This window comes from Trichechus manatus, unplaced genomic scaffold (assembly GCF_000243295.1).
Source record: "Trichechus manatus latirostris isolate Lorelei unplaced genomic scaffold, TriManLat1.0 scaffold00024, whole genome shotgun sequence".
Taxonomy (NCBI): domain Eukaryota; kingdom Metazoa; phylum Chordata; class Mammalia; order Sirenia; family Trichechidae; genus Trichechus; species Trichechus manatus.
The window spans coordinates 9,328,410-9,342,579 of NW_004443960.1; the positions used below are offsets into that span (position 1 = coordinate 9,328,410).

Sequence of the window (14,170 nt, forward strand, 5' to 3'; positions counted from 1 at the left end):
CATGGCAAGCAGTGTTCTGTACCACCTCTAGCACCAGTAGCAATAAGCCATTGTCACAATATCCTACTACACAAGCTCTGTAGTCATTAAAAAAACAAAAAAAAAACAAAAAAAACTCGCTGCCGTTGAGTCGATTCCAACCCATAGCCACCCTACAGGACAGAGTAGAGCTGCCCCATAGGATTTCCCAGGTGCAGCTGGTGGATTCGAACTGCTGACCTTTTGGTTAGCAGCCATAGCACTTAAGCACTGCACCACCAGGGCTCCATAGTTATACAAGTACATAAGAAGATAAATATAATGCCCATGAGGACCACCAAGGGAAATACATGGCCGGCCCCAAGGTGACGTGCTCAACCAGCCAGAGACGGATCCCAGGTCCCCTCAGTAACGCATCATGAAACCATAAGGTGTGGATTCACCCAAACCTGTCCTGAAGCTATCTGCATCCTCTCTACTACCTAGCAGGAATAACAAGATCCATTTGTTTACTGGATATTTTGCAAAAAAAGACTTTTTTTTTTCATCTAGCTGAAAATGTAACTTTCTTAAAGCTTAAAGTGAGAATCTCGAATTCTAGAGTCCTGGGCTTCCATTGCCCAAGCTGATGGATCCAACTCAACTTGCAGATAATCTGTTCTCTGCCTTCAGCCCACCACCTGTCTGTCAGCTTGTCAGATTGTGGTGGCTTGCCTGTTGCTATGACACTAGAAGCTATGCCACCAGTATTTCAAATACCAGCAGGGTCACCCATGGTGGACGGATTTCAGCAGAGCTTCCAGACTAAGACAGATTAGGAAGAAAGGCTCAGAGACCTACTTTCAAAACTTAGCCAATGAAAGGCTTATGGATCACAAGAACACTGTCCAACTCAACTGCTTTAGAGGGATCAGTTGCTGGAGGAAGACATCATGTTTGGTGAAGCAGAGGGCCAGTAAGGGCATGGGAGACCCTTGGTGAGAAGGAATGGCACAATAGCTGCAATGATGGACTTGAACATACTGGCAGTCATGAGGATGACACAGGACCGGGTGACGTTTAGTTTGTTGCACATGCTGTCGCCATGAGCTGGAGTCGACTCGAGCGTGCTAACAACAACAACTGCCTTCAGCTATCCAGACGAAAGATCCTGTATTACTCTCAGTCTAAATGTCTATCAAAGGGCAAGATGAAATAAAAGATGAAACACTTATATAGCAGAATACAAAACAGCAAGTAAGAAGAATGAGCCAGAATTATATGTATCTTCATAGATTGATCTCGAAAACATAGGTTGAGGTAAAGCAAATTCTAATAAATTAGATACCATTTGTGTACACCAAAAATACCCAAAAGAACAATGTTCTGGGTCTGTGGTTGTGCACACATATATACTGAAAGTACAAAAACATGTGCGTGGCCTTGGGTACCTACTGAACTCATGGTCATTTTTCCCGCCGTTGAGAGAAAGGGAGACGAGTGGAATTGGGAAGAGGTAGTAGCAGGACTTCTCCATCATCAATGGTGTTTTATTTCTTTTAAAATTTGAAACCAAACAGGACATGTTCACCTTTGGGCGCTCTCCCTCTTGAGTACTGGGGAGGGTATTCTTTTCGACTCTGTACTATTTTGTGCTATTCCTTTTTTCAAGGTTGCAAGAGGAGTTTTCGTTACTCGAGTTTGTCTTCAGATGAATTTCTCCCATCCTCATAAGACTGTACACTCTTTGAGGACAGAAGTTAATGTCTTCATTAATCTATGCATTTTAGGGCCTGCCACAGGATCTGTCAGAGAGGAGAAGGGATGGATAGAAGGACAGAAAGATATAGTATACTCACCCTTTTTTTTAAATATGTCTTCTTTTGGCCTCCTCCAGATCCCAGTCAAGGGGAACCTGGAAGAGTTCCAGTCTTTCCAGGGGTGGCTTTAAGGCACACTTTGGTGGTGGGGAGTGTGGCAAAGAGAGACTGTCTGGTCCCTGATTAAACCTCACGCACTGAGTGAGCATAGCCAGCCCTCTGCGGATGGAGAGATGTTTCATTAAATGCCAAGCAGTGGATGACGCCTTACCACACTTGATGCATTACTTCTCTGGGGCTGAAATACCATTTACAAAATTGCCGCATTCAAAGGCATAACTTCTGAAAATAGCACAACAGCATTTTATAGCAGTGGGATTTTTGTTTTTTAAAGGATAGAATTCAGGGGGGTCACTGGAAAGAGATCTGAATGCCTTGCCAATTATCCTTCTCAAATTCCTTTTCCTGTATATATTATATTTCAATTGCCCTAAAATTAAGTTATGTTCCCATCAGAATTCTACAGTTCTGAGTATTCCAGCTGCAGGGCACGTCTTATTATGGGGAGGAAGAATTCATTAGCCCAGCACTTGTCTTTGGGTTGGCAGCACTGCTGCCTTCGTAAAACGCTCTCGTGTCTCTACTGATTTATCTGAGTTCCTCCCTGATATCTGGGCAATTATTTAAGATGCCCAAAGTGGCAATGTAGAAACAGGATCGTTCAAGAGGGGCAGAGGAGAGGGGAAGGGAAAAATTCAAAGGAATATGATTCCTTAAGAATTCAAGAGTTCTTTCTTCAGGTGTGTGTATCAACTGAAAGGAGGTATAAAGGATCCCTGGTGGTACAATGGTTAAGCACTTGACTGCTAATCAAAAGCTCAGCAGTTCAAACCCACCAATGGCTCCATGGGAGAAAAGACGTGATAATCTGCTCCTGTGTAAAGACTGCAGCCTGGGAAACCCTACAGGGCAGTTCTACACTGTCAGATAGGGCTGCTATGAGTCGGGAATTGACTCAACAGCACCTAGCAATAACAACAACATCATCTGCACACGCACACACACGCACTCACACACATCTCCAGCCCCCCGCCCCAGAGATCAACCCCTGAACTGTAGCAGATTCAAAGTCCTGAGGCTTTCCAGAAACATCTTAGGGTGCTGTGACACTCTGATGGCAGCAAGCCAGCCTTCTCTGAGACTGTCATTTCTAAAGACCAAAGACACCTTCACTGCTGGCTCTGACAGTTATTAAATAATTACCAGGTGCCGGGCACGGGGCTAAGCAGCACATTTCACGCCTCACCTCATTTAACCACGGGCTACCCTAGAACACTGGTTCTCCAAGTGTTCCTAGACCAGCAGCATCAGTGTCACCTGGAAACTTACTAGAAATGAAAACTCCTGGACCTGACCCCCTAAAAAAAAACTCATTGCCATTGAGTCAATTCCAACTCATAGCAACCCTATAGGACAGAGTAGAACTGGCCCATAGGGTTTCCAAGGGGCGCCTGGTGGATTCGAACCACTGACCTTTTGGTTAGGAGCCGTAGCTCTTAACCACTATGCCACCAGGGTTTCCACTGGACCTGACCCCAGAGCCACTGAATTAGAAACAGACTAGGGGGCCCAGCAATCTGTTTCTAACAAGCCTCCGCCAACCCATGATTCTGAGTCATGCTAATGCTTGAGAGCAACTGCCTAGAAGGTAGGTACCATATCCATCACGTGACAAATGAACAACGGAGGCCCGGAAAGCTCAAGTGACTGCCCAAGTCATGTAGAAAGTGAAGGAGACAAGATCTGAACATGTACAAGCCTTACGCCAGAGCCCCGTCCCTTCATCACAGGGCCATGCTGCTCATTACCTGACGAATGGGCATGGATTAAGTCAGCCAACATCAGGCAAGTACATGGGGAGTGGGGTGGGAGTGATAAGCCTAAATCTCAACAGCTGAGCAGTAATGACAGCCCACAAAGAACAATGACATTCCTCAGAAACAAAAAATGTAACTTCACTGTCCATCAAGATGGGAGTAGTTAAATAAATGATGATACACTCATATAATGGAATATAAAGCAGCCTTAAAAGTGATGTTTGCCAAGATTTCCAACGACCTACAAAAATACTTAGGATAAAAGGGGAAGAAATTCAGACACAGCAGCACCAGTGTGTGGAGGGTAGCACAGTGTGTTGGTGAAAACGTGGGAGGACCAATTTCACAATCTGCTTGAGTTTGTAATACTATATATAGTACACATCTTGTTGGTGTTGTCAGCTACCATTGAGTTGGCCCCCGAATCATGGCGACTGCATGCACAACAGGGACATCACAATAGTCCATAATGAAAGACTACTGTGATCCAAAGGGCTTTCATTGGCTGATTTTTGGAAGTAGATTGCTAGGCTTTTCTTCCTAGTCTTTCTTAATCTGGAAGCGCCACTGAAACCTATTCAGCATCATAGCAACATGCAAGCCTCCACTGACAGACAGGTGGTCTCCCGCATGGAAGGTGAGAATTTCTACCACTGAACCGTTGCTGTGTGCTGTTGAGTCATTTCTGGCTCATAGCAACCCTACAGGACAGAGCAGAACTGCCTCATAGGGTTTTCTAGGCTGTAATCTTTACTATGGGAGCAGAACGCCAGGCCTTTCTCCTGCAAAGCCACTGGTGGGTTTGAACCACTGACGTTTCAGTTAGCAGCCAAGTGCTTACCCACTTCATCACCAGGGCTCCTTATTGTATATTATACTATACTATAAATTGGTATAGCTACTTGGTAGGATAATTTGGCAATAGAAACATTTAAAAAATGTACATACTCTATAACCCTGAAATTCCACTTCTTAGAATCAACACCTGCACGTGTGCATAAAGAGATACATGTAATGATCATTAATGCAGCTTAGCTTGTATGGAAAAAAAATCAGAAACAACCTAAATTGCTAACATTATCGGGACTGAATAAATAAATCATGGTATATCTATAGTGAGGAATCTGATGTGTAGGTTACAAAGAATATAGTTAAAATATGTTTATATCTGAAGTATAGGTTTCCAAGACATCTTGTTGAGTAAAATAAGTAAGCTGCAGAAAGCAATTTATAATATAGTGTTACTACTGGTCTCCAAAACAAAAGGAGAGGAGAGGAGGAAGGGAGAGCAGAAATCAAACCAAACATTCCATAAGTACCCACACACCGTTCTCTATTTTCAGTGCACATTTTGGTAATAAGTATGTATTACTTTTATTTAAGAATCCCTGGTGGCCCAACAGTTAAGCACTCAGCTGCTAACCGAATGATTAGTGGCTCAAACCCACCCAACATCTCTGCAGGAGCAAGGCCTGGCGATCTGCTCCCATAAACATGATAACCAAGAAGGCCCTATGGGGCAGTTGTACTCTATCACATGGGGTTGCTATGAGTCGAAAACTGACTCAATGACAAGTAACAACAACAGCTCTTATTTAAACTCTGATTTGTTCTTATTTAAACAAACATCGCTCTTATTAAGTCAACAACAACAGCAAAAATACTCTGACCCCACTTGGGGAGACAAGCAAAGAGCCCCCTCTTACTGGTGCAAAGTGTGTAGTGGGGCCTCTGGCTTCTCCGTCTGCCCGTAGCAGCTGGCTTTGGCCTCGGGGATGTAGGAGTACCTCTCCAGCATGGAAGCTGCTGCAGTGGTGAGGATGCCCAGGCCATCCCGTACTCTCGCCTCCAGGCTGTAGTCCCAGTCGTCATAGGAGACTGAAATGAGTCCTGATGGAAACTCTTTGGGGATGAGCTCTGTGTTCCCAGAGACCAAGCTGGGGACAATCCAGAAGAAGTCATACCCAGTGAGACCGAGGGAGCGGGCCTCGCTCAGGATGAGGACCGCCTCATCTTTGGAACAGTAGAGCAGGATTACAGAGGAATGGATCTTCTTCAACTGGACTTGTGTCTTTGCATCCTCAAAGGAAGTGTCCAGCGTGATCACGTTCTGCATGTCCCAGCCCACAAAGCTGTTGTCCACTGTGGTCTTGATGAAGCTAATGAAGTCCCTGTAGCCAGGGAAGATGGTGGTCACCAGGGAGAAGACGTGCCAGTCATAATCCTGCATGATCTTCAGCATGACGGTGGCTTGCTGCTGGATGGATGCTCCAAACTGGAAGAAGGTAGACGTCGGATCCTGCCAACAGGTAAAGAGAAAGCAAAACAGAGGATCAGGCAGAAGGCAGTTTATATATAACCATCTGTTTTTATAGGCTTCAATGAGATTCATCCTGGGAGTGAGGAAAGATAAATCACACATCTATTTATTTGCAAATAATTCCTGAGCACCTACTATATGTCAGAATCTCACTACGAGTCAGAATCGCCTCGATGGCAATGGGTTTGGTTTGGTTTTTGTTTTTTTTTAGTTTGGGGGGGCTGGGATAGATACTGGGAATACAGAAACGAGAGAGGTCCCTGTACTTAAAAACTCACAGCCCAGTAAAGTGAGAGCCATCTGGTATTTTTCCCTGTCCATTATTGATTCTTTTAATTTTCCTCTAGTTCATTCCATCCCCACTTTGGGTCCATATGGTTCCAATAAAACAAACTCTACCTGGCCCACCAGCTTCATGACCTGAAAACAAAACCAAGAGAGAAAAAAAACAGCATCAGGACTTGAAGACAGATTCCTGATGGCGTAACTGGAGCACCTGGAATCAGCCATGCCTGAAGCCATTTATCCTGGGCCTCTTGGTTCTATGAGCCAATAAGCTCCCATGTTCACTCAGAGTAGGAGCCTTGGTGGCACAGTGGTTAAGTGCTTGGCTGCTAACTGAAAGGTTGGCTGTTCGAATCCAGCAGCCGCTCCTTGGAAATCCTATGGGGAAGTTCTGCTCTGTCTTGTGGGATTGCTATGAGTGAGAATCGACTCAACTGAAATGGGTTTGGTTTGGTTTTGCTTAGTAGTCCTAACAGAGAGCTCTAGTGGCACAGTGGTTAAGCGCTCAGTTGCTAACTGAAAGGTCAGTGGTTCAAATCCACCAGCCGCTCTGTGGGAGAAAGATGTGGCAGTCTGCTTCCATAAAAGATCACAGCCTTAGAAACACTATTAGGCAGTTCTACTCTGTTCTGTAGGGTCTCTGTGAGTCCGAGTCTACTCAACAGCAATGGGTTTGGTTTAACTTTACTAACAGTGCCAGTTACCAGTACCAGTTGCCATCAAGCTGATTCTGACCTGTGTGTGTCTGAGGAGAACTGTGCTGCTCCATAGGGTTTTCAATGGATGTTTTTTTCAGAAGTAGATCACCAGGCCTTTCTTCCTAGGTGCCTCTGGGTGGACTCAAACTTCCAACCTTCTGGTTAGCAGCCAAGTATGTTAACCATTTGAATCACCCAGGGACTCTGTTAACGTGCTGGGCTGCTAACCAAAAGTTGGAGGTTCGAGTCCACCCAGAGGCACCTAAGAAGAAAGGCTAGTGATCTACTTCTGAAAAATCTCCCTTGAAAACCCTGTGGAGCACAGTTCTACTCTGACACACCTGGGGTCAACTGGTTTTCTGGTAATAGTTCTAACATCTCTGCAAATCTATGTTCATGCAAACAAATATCCATTTAGAAAAGGCAGCCAATGCACACAGTTGTGCAATTTGCAAACTACCCTCACAGTCTTTAACTCATTAAATGCCCACAATAACCCTATGAAGTAGGGGGAAATAAGGCTCAAAATGGTCACACAGTTAGCAGACATGTGAACTCAGGCTCTGCAACGCCACACCCAGCCCCTCTTCCAACACACAACCACAGCCTTCTTGGGATTATTTAAGATCTGCACAGAGCAGATGCTCAAACCATGTTGCTGATTGACTGGCATGATGCAAAAATGCCAGCTACACAGAAGGTATGCCTCTGTGTTATCGCAAAACAGGAGTTGACAAATGCTGAGAAATAGCTTTTCTTCCCCCCCCGGGAATTGAAAGAATCCTCAAAGTCTCCTTATCATATTTCAGCCATGTTTTCATTGTGTGTTCTGTAGTCACCATATGCAATTACCCCAATTCCACCAGTGCACATTATGGGGATTCCATTTCGTGTGTGTGTGTGTGTGGGTGTGTGTGGGGGTGTGTGTGTGTGTAGGAATATGAGAAGGATGGGTGATCCCATTCATGTCTTTCAGAACCGTACTTTGCAGTGGTGCATGTCAACTCTTTCAACAAGTCCACGTCATTTTCCCTGTGGGTGCTCACTGAACGGAGAGTTTTCTCTGAATGGGCAAGTGCGATACTTCTTTGAATGCTGCTCTTTTCTGAAATGTATGGGTTTCTGGGATAATTTGAGTGTATCACTGCCTAAAGGCAGAGAGAAGAAACAGGAATAAATGTCTTCTGGGCCCTTTCCAACGTTACAGTTCTATGAATTTTACCTAATTAAATCAATTAAAGTTGGTAACAGATTTAAAGACTTTGGATAATTATCTCTTTTTTTCTTTCCCTATAGTAGCTTTTGGAGAAATCCAATATTCGGGGATTGATTAATCATTTTAAATCACTCCTCAACAAGACCAGCAATGCCTCAAGGGCAAAGATGCTGTTGTCCTCCTCTCTGTGTCCCCAGAAGCTGGCAAAGGGCTTGGCACATGGCACGTTAATAAATGGATGATGAGAGGATGCACGAGAGGGTGGATGTGTGAATGACGCTTGAGAGGGACGTCCTTGGTTTCAACAGAAAGTGGAAGGGGAGGAGGCAGTCTCTGACTTTGTATTCTCTATAGCTTTTGAATGTCATATCCCAAAAGTAAAAACTTTCAACATCATCACCCAGTCTACCCTGAGGACCCACTCTTCCATTCAACATGTTCCATTCAACATTTTGTTGTCATTGTTACTTGTTGTTGGGTGGATTCTGACTCATGGCAACCTCACATGTGCAGAGTAGAACTTTAGTGTGTTCTACATTGATAAGGAAGAGAATATGGAAGTGCCATAAGCCTCAATCGACTCAAACATGCCAACAATCATAAAGATGGCGCAGGACCAGGCAACGTTTCGTTCTGTTATATGCAAGGTCGTCATGAGTGGGGGCTGACTCAACAGCAACTAACTACAACAACGTAAGCCTCAACAGCTGTCCACAGAACTACACGAACAACGAAAAAAGGCAACAGCACAAAGGACCCGCCAACAGAAGACAGCACAGAAGTCAAGTCTCAAGACAGTTTCATTAGTCAACCTCACACTCTGTCAGGTGCCTCTTGAGATGGGACTGGGAAGTTCCAAATCTAATACAAAAGAAAGGAAATCATCTCCAGGGAAGAAACATTCCTCTGAGGAAGACAGTTACTTGAGCTACTTTATGACTGCAAAAGGCAATGGGATCCGCGTCCTCTTGAACCGAGCACACGAGGAAAGGAGAACATTCTCATCAGGAAACACGGTAAGGGGCACAGCTGGACCCCAGTAAAAAGAGTCTATGAGATGATTAAGGAGCCCTGGAGGTGCAGTGGTTAATCACTCAACTTCTAACTGAAATGTCGACAGTTTGAACTCACCAGCCACTCCATGGAAGAAAGATGTGGCAGTCTGTTTCTGTAAAGATTACAGCCTTGGAAACCCTATGGGGCAGTTCTCCTCCATCCTATAGGGTCACTATGAGTCAGAAACAACTCAACAGCCATGGGTTTTGGATGAGATGATTGGTTAAGTAGAGTGTCAGTGAAAATGAGGGAAACCCTCAATGAGATGCACTACCTCAATAGCTACAACAGTGGACTCAAACATACCAACGATCGCGAAGACGGTTCAGGACTGGGCAATATTTTGTTCCGTTGCACACAAGGTCACTGCGCGTCAGAGCCGAATCAATGGCAACTAAAAACAACGTGAGACAACCTGCATACACACGCTTCCTTGGTGGAGAGGTGGGGGCCAAACATGCCAGATGGCGAGTTGGTGGAGTCTGGGCTAGGCATTACCAGTGTAGCCACGAGAAAGAGCTGTACCCAAATGCAGCTCTACCTGGCCTCCACATGTAGGGGAGGGCATGGCTGTATTGTGAGCTTCATGAAGGAGAAAGATAGTCAGAGGGACAGCAGGTCATTGACCCAGAGCCAGCTCAGAACAGGGCAGCTCTGTGTGCAAAACCTTGCTTTTGTGACATCCCCACTCCCCTGCCTTGCAATACTTTAGCTCAAGCTGAATCTCTCTAGAGTAACCTCTTCTAAGCCCCATTAATACCCTCTCCCAAGGATGGATAAGAGTGTTAACTTCTGGGTCAGACTGCCCAGGCCCCAGTCCTAACTGCGTGGCCTTGGAGAAAATCACTCAACTTCAGCTTCCTCATCTGTAAAAAATGGGGAAGGTGATGGTACTAATTTTAACAGCTAGCATGCCTGAAGTACTTATCTGTGTGAGGCATGTTACTCAGTATTTCTATGCATTAGCTCATTGAATCCCCCCTCCCTCTACAACTACCTTACTAAACCCCGTTGCCGTCCAGTCAATTCCAACTCATAGCGACCCTATAGGACAGAGCAGAACTGCCCCATAGAGTTTCCGAGGAGTGCCCAGTGGATTCACACTGCCGACCTTCTGGTTAGCAGCCGTGCTCTTAACCACTACACCACCAGGGCTTCCACTACCTGACTAGGTAGGAAATAGACTAGAGGTGGGGTGACTATTCCAGGGTCACACAGGGAGTGTATCAGGTCCACCTGACTTCGAGATTCCCAGCTTTGCATGCCCACACTGTCCTGTTGCCGAGGACTGCACCTGTTTCATCAAGCTGTAAGAATTAAGGGAGCTCCCTGTATAAAAGCGTCTAGCGTGGTACTCATCATGGAGCAGGTGCGCAATGTAAGTCACTGCTACTTTCCCCATGGGTGGGTGAGACCCCTTTTAGATCACATCAGGGGCTTATGCCCCAAAGAAATAGTTTACACTCTGGACTTGAGTATCTATCTCATCAACGTACCCTGTTCACAGGTGTCTGATTGAAATTCCTGAAGCACCACTTTAACCATGCCACTCCCCTGCTCTGTAGTCAGCAATGGCTCCCTATCACATTAAGTCGAGACTCCACAGCTTACCCTTTATGCACACCAGTCAAGCTTTCTAGTAGAAAGAGCATGGACTCTGGGGTCCATTGGACGTGAGTTCAAACTCTGGCTCTGCACTTAGCAGCCGTGTGACGCTGGGTGAGTACTTGACTTTTCTGGGTCTGAGCTATAACAGCCACCATGTCATGGGATTGCCATGAGAATGGGTTGAGATGGTAGGAGTAAGAGGCTCGTCTATCCGTGGCTGACTCCAACCAGTATGGACTCTCCCCTCCACGTTCACAGTCCTCCAGACCGCATGTACTCCACCAGAAACCCAAAGAGATCCTCATCCTGTTTTTGGAAACTGGTATCTCTGGATCCAGTGACATGTCTGCCACATTTCCCCCAACTGCATACAAACTAGCCCATTCATTCTGCGCCCCAGCAGTTTGCATGACAAAGAAGTGCCTTTCTTAACAATGTTGAATCCATGCTTTGGAGAGAAACCCTCACTAGCATCATGGACCTCACCCAGTTACCCTACAACCCTTTCATTTCAAATAACATCTGAAATTTGAACTTCAAAAATCATTGTGAACCAAAGGCACTGTATACCCCTCAGGGGAATGGAAGTGAGGGGATATTTCCAAGACATAATCATACAGCAGAGGCACTGAAGAGGATCATGTTTAGCCTTGGGCTTTTCTGAGGGAGTTTCATGGACTGGCAGGGGGTGATGGAGAGTCTGGCCACACTCCTGGGGCCTGGCATCTGATGTGCCAAAGACCCCTTTCTTTTAAGCCAGCTCCCGCCCTGACTGCAGAGGCTGGCCCTCCTCCTGCCATCACTCAGTCTGTACTGCTTGGATCCTACAGCTCGGTCTCTGACCACCTCTGGCACCCGGCTTCCTTAGCAGTGTGCAGCCAGGGGAGAGGGAACAGATTTCAGCCACCCACTTAGCAAAAGCAATTCTCTCCCCATGCTCGCTGCTCCACAGAAGACAGAACAAACTGTTTTAAACACAGAATGAGGGAGCTGGTGGGGTGTGGGATTCTGGGTACCTTGCTCTAGGCTCTGTGTTTCAGACCTATCATAACTGATGCTTTTTCTCTCCTGATCTGAGGTTCTAGAATGTTCCAGAGCTTGCCGAGCCCCTAGACTGAGACCTGAATCCATGGGTACCAAGGCCTGATGTTTAATAGAGTCTAATAGCACCTTTCATTTCTGTTAACCATTCACGAAGGATACAAAGCACACCCACACCCAGGGATGGACTACCCAATAGGCAAGGTATGCACAAGCTTATTTGTGCTTACTTACTAATCTCTGTAGTGCACAATTTCACCTGTTTCACTTATGTGAAATTGTGCACTACAGACTAGTAAGTAATCACAAGCAAGCCTATGTGTACCTTGCTTAATGTAAGCCCGTTCGTACCTTGCTTACTGGTTAATCCGCCCCTACTCACACCCATTGGAAACCCTGGTGGTATAGTGGTTAAGAACTACAGCTGTTAACCAAAACGTCAGCAATTCAAATCTACCAGGGGCTCCTTGGAAACCCTATGGGGCAGTTCTATTCAGAATCAACGCGACAGCAATGGGTTCGCTTTTTTTTTTTTTTTTTTTTCTTTTTTAACTCACACTCATTATCTCCCATTATCTCTTTGATTCTAACCACCAAGAAGTAAAGTATTACAAGTGGATGGTGTTTCTCATAAAGACACAGAAGACAGGTTAATTGGTTTCTCTTAGATCCACACGGCCCCATGGTGACGATAGCTCAGTTATGATTATCTTCAGATATCATACAATGTTCCCTCACATACACCAGTGGCTCTCATTCCTGACTGAATATTAGAATTGCCTGGAGAGTTTGAAAAATATACACTGATGCTTAGGTCCCATGCCAGCTCAACAGAAAGTGAATTTGTGTCCTGGGGTATCTGAACTTCAAGGCTGATTTACTTGTTTTCCTCTCTCTCATCTCAGCAATGGGATGAATGTTACTGGAGTTAGAATCATCAAAGCCTAGCACAATGTCTGACACACAGTAGGGGGTCCAGTAAATATTTGGGGAGGAAATGAATGAGTAGTAAGTTTCTCCTCAGGAAACATGAGAGAATTGGTCACTGTTGTTCACCCTGCACCATTTCCACGGCTTACTTTCCTTCTTTCTTCCACCGTGAGCACCAACAAAAAAGAAAATGGTGCATGTGAGCCAGTAAAACTCAAGAGAGACCCCTTGGGAACTTGGCTTTCTCCTGTTGGAGGACTGCCTTGGTGAGTCCTGATGTATGACAGTGCACACTCTCATAGTGTATCAACTGAGCTTCCAAGCCTATTTTATTTCAGTTTCCATGAACGAGAGGGAAAATAAAGGTATCAAACTTGATAAACCTGAGGATTCAGATGAATAGCATTCTCACATATAAGCTAAGTCTGTTCCACTGGAGGAGCTCTATCCTATTATCATCACCTTCATCCTCCATCCTCCTCATAATCCACCACCACCATCATTATCATCCATCATCAGTGCCATCCACCATCATTCATCATTATCTGTCATCATCACCACTGTCATCATCACCACCATCATCATCCTCAATCATTGTCATCCACCACCACCACCACCATCATCATCATCCATCATCATCCCCATCCATCAACATTCACATCATCATCTGTCATCATCATCACTGACATCATCATCATCACCACCATCATCCTTCCCCATCATTATCACCCTCCTCATAATCATTATCATCCACCACCACCACCATGATCATCGTCATCCCCATCCACCATCATTCATCATCTATCATCACAATCGACATCATCACCACCACCATCATCCTCCTCCATCATCATCACCCTCCTCAATCATCATCGTCATCCACCACCACCACCAATCATCTATCATCATCATTGACATCATCATCACCACCACCATCATCCTCCATCATCCTCATCATCCATCGTCATCACTGTCATCATCCTCATCATGATCATCATTGCAACTAGGTCTTATTATTATCCCTGTACTACAGAAGAATTAACAAATCTGTCTTCGAAGAAATACAGCCAGAATGCTCCTTAGAAGCAAGGATGGCAAGATTTCATCTCACCTACTTTGGACTTGTTATCAGGAGGGACCAGTCCCTGGAGAAGATATCATGCTTGGTAAAGTAGAGGGTCAGCGAAAAAGAGGAAGACTTTCAACGAGATGGACTCATACAGTGACTGCAACAATGGGCTCAAGCATAACAACAATTGTGAGGATGGCACAGGACTGGGCAGTGTTTTGTTCTGTTGTACATAGGGTGGTTATTTGTCGGAACCGACTTGATGGCACCTAACAACAACAGATGAAAAAAC

The 14,170-nt window shown here is 45.3% G+C and overlaps 1 protein-coding gene across 2 annotated transcripts in view; it reads right to left on the minus strand.

Moving 5' to 3' along the window:
• GRIN2A (glutamate ionotropic receptor NMDA type subunit 2A) overlaps positions 1-14,170 on the minus strand; it is a 460,109-nt gene that overhangs the window by 192,855 nt on the left and 253,084 nt on the right. For both annotated transcript variants that reach the window (XM_004373246.1, XM_012554644.1), the window contains one exon: positions 5,362-5,954. In XM_004373246.1, coding sequence (XP_004373303.1) covers positions 5,362-5,954 — 593 coding nt within the window. The remainder of the gene's footprint in view (positions 1-5,361; positions 5,955-14,170) is intronic.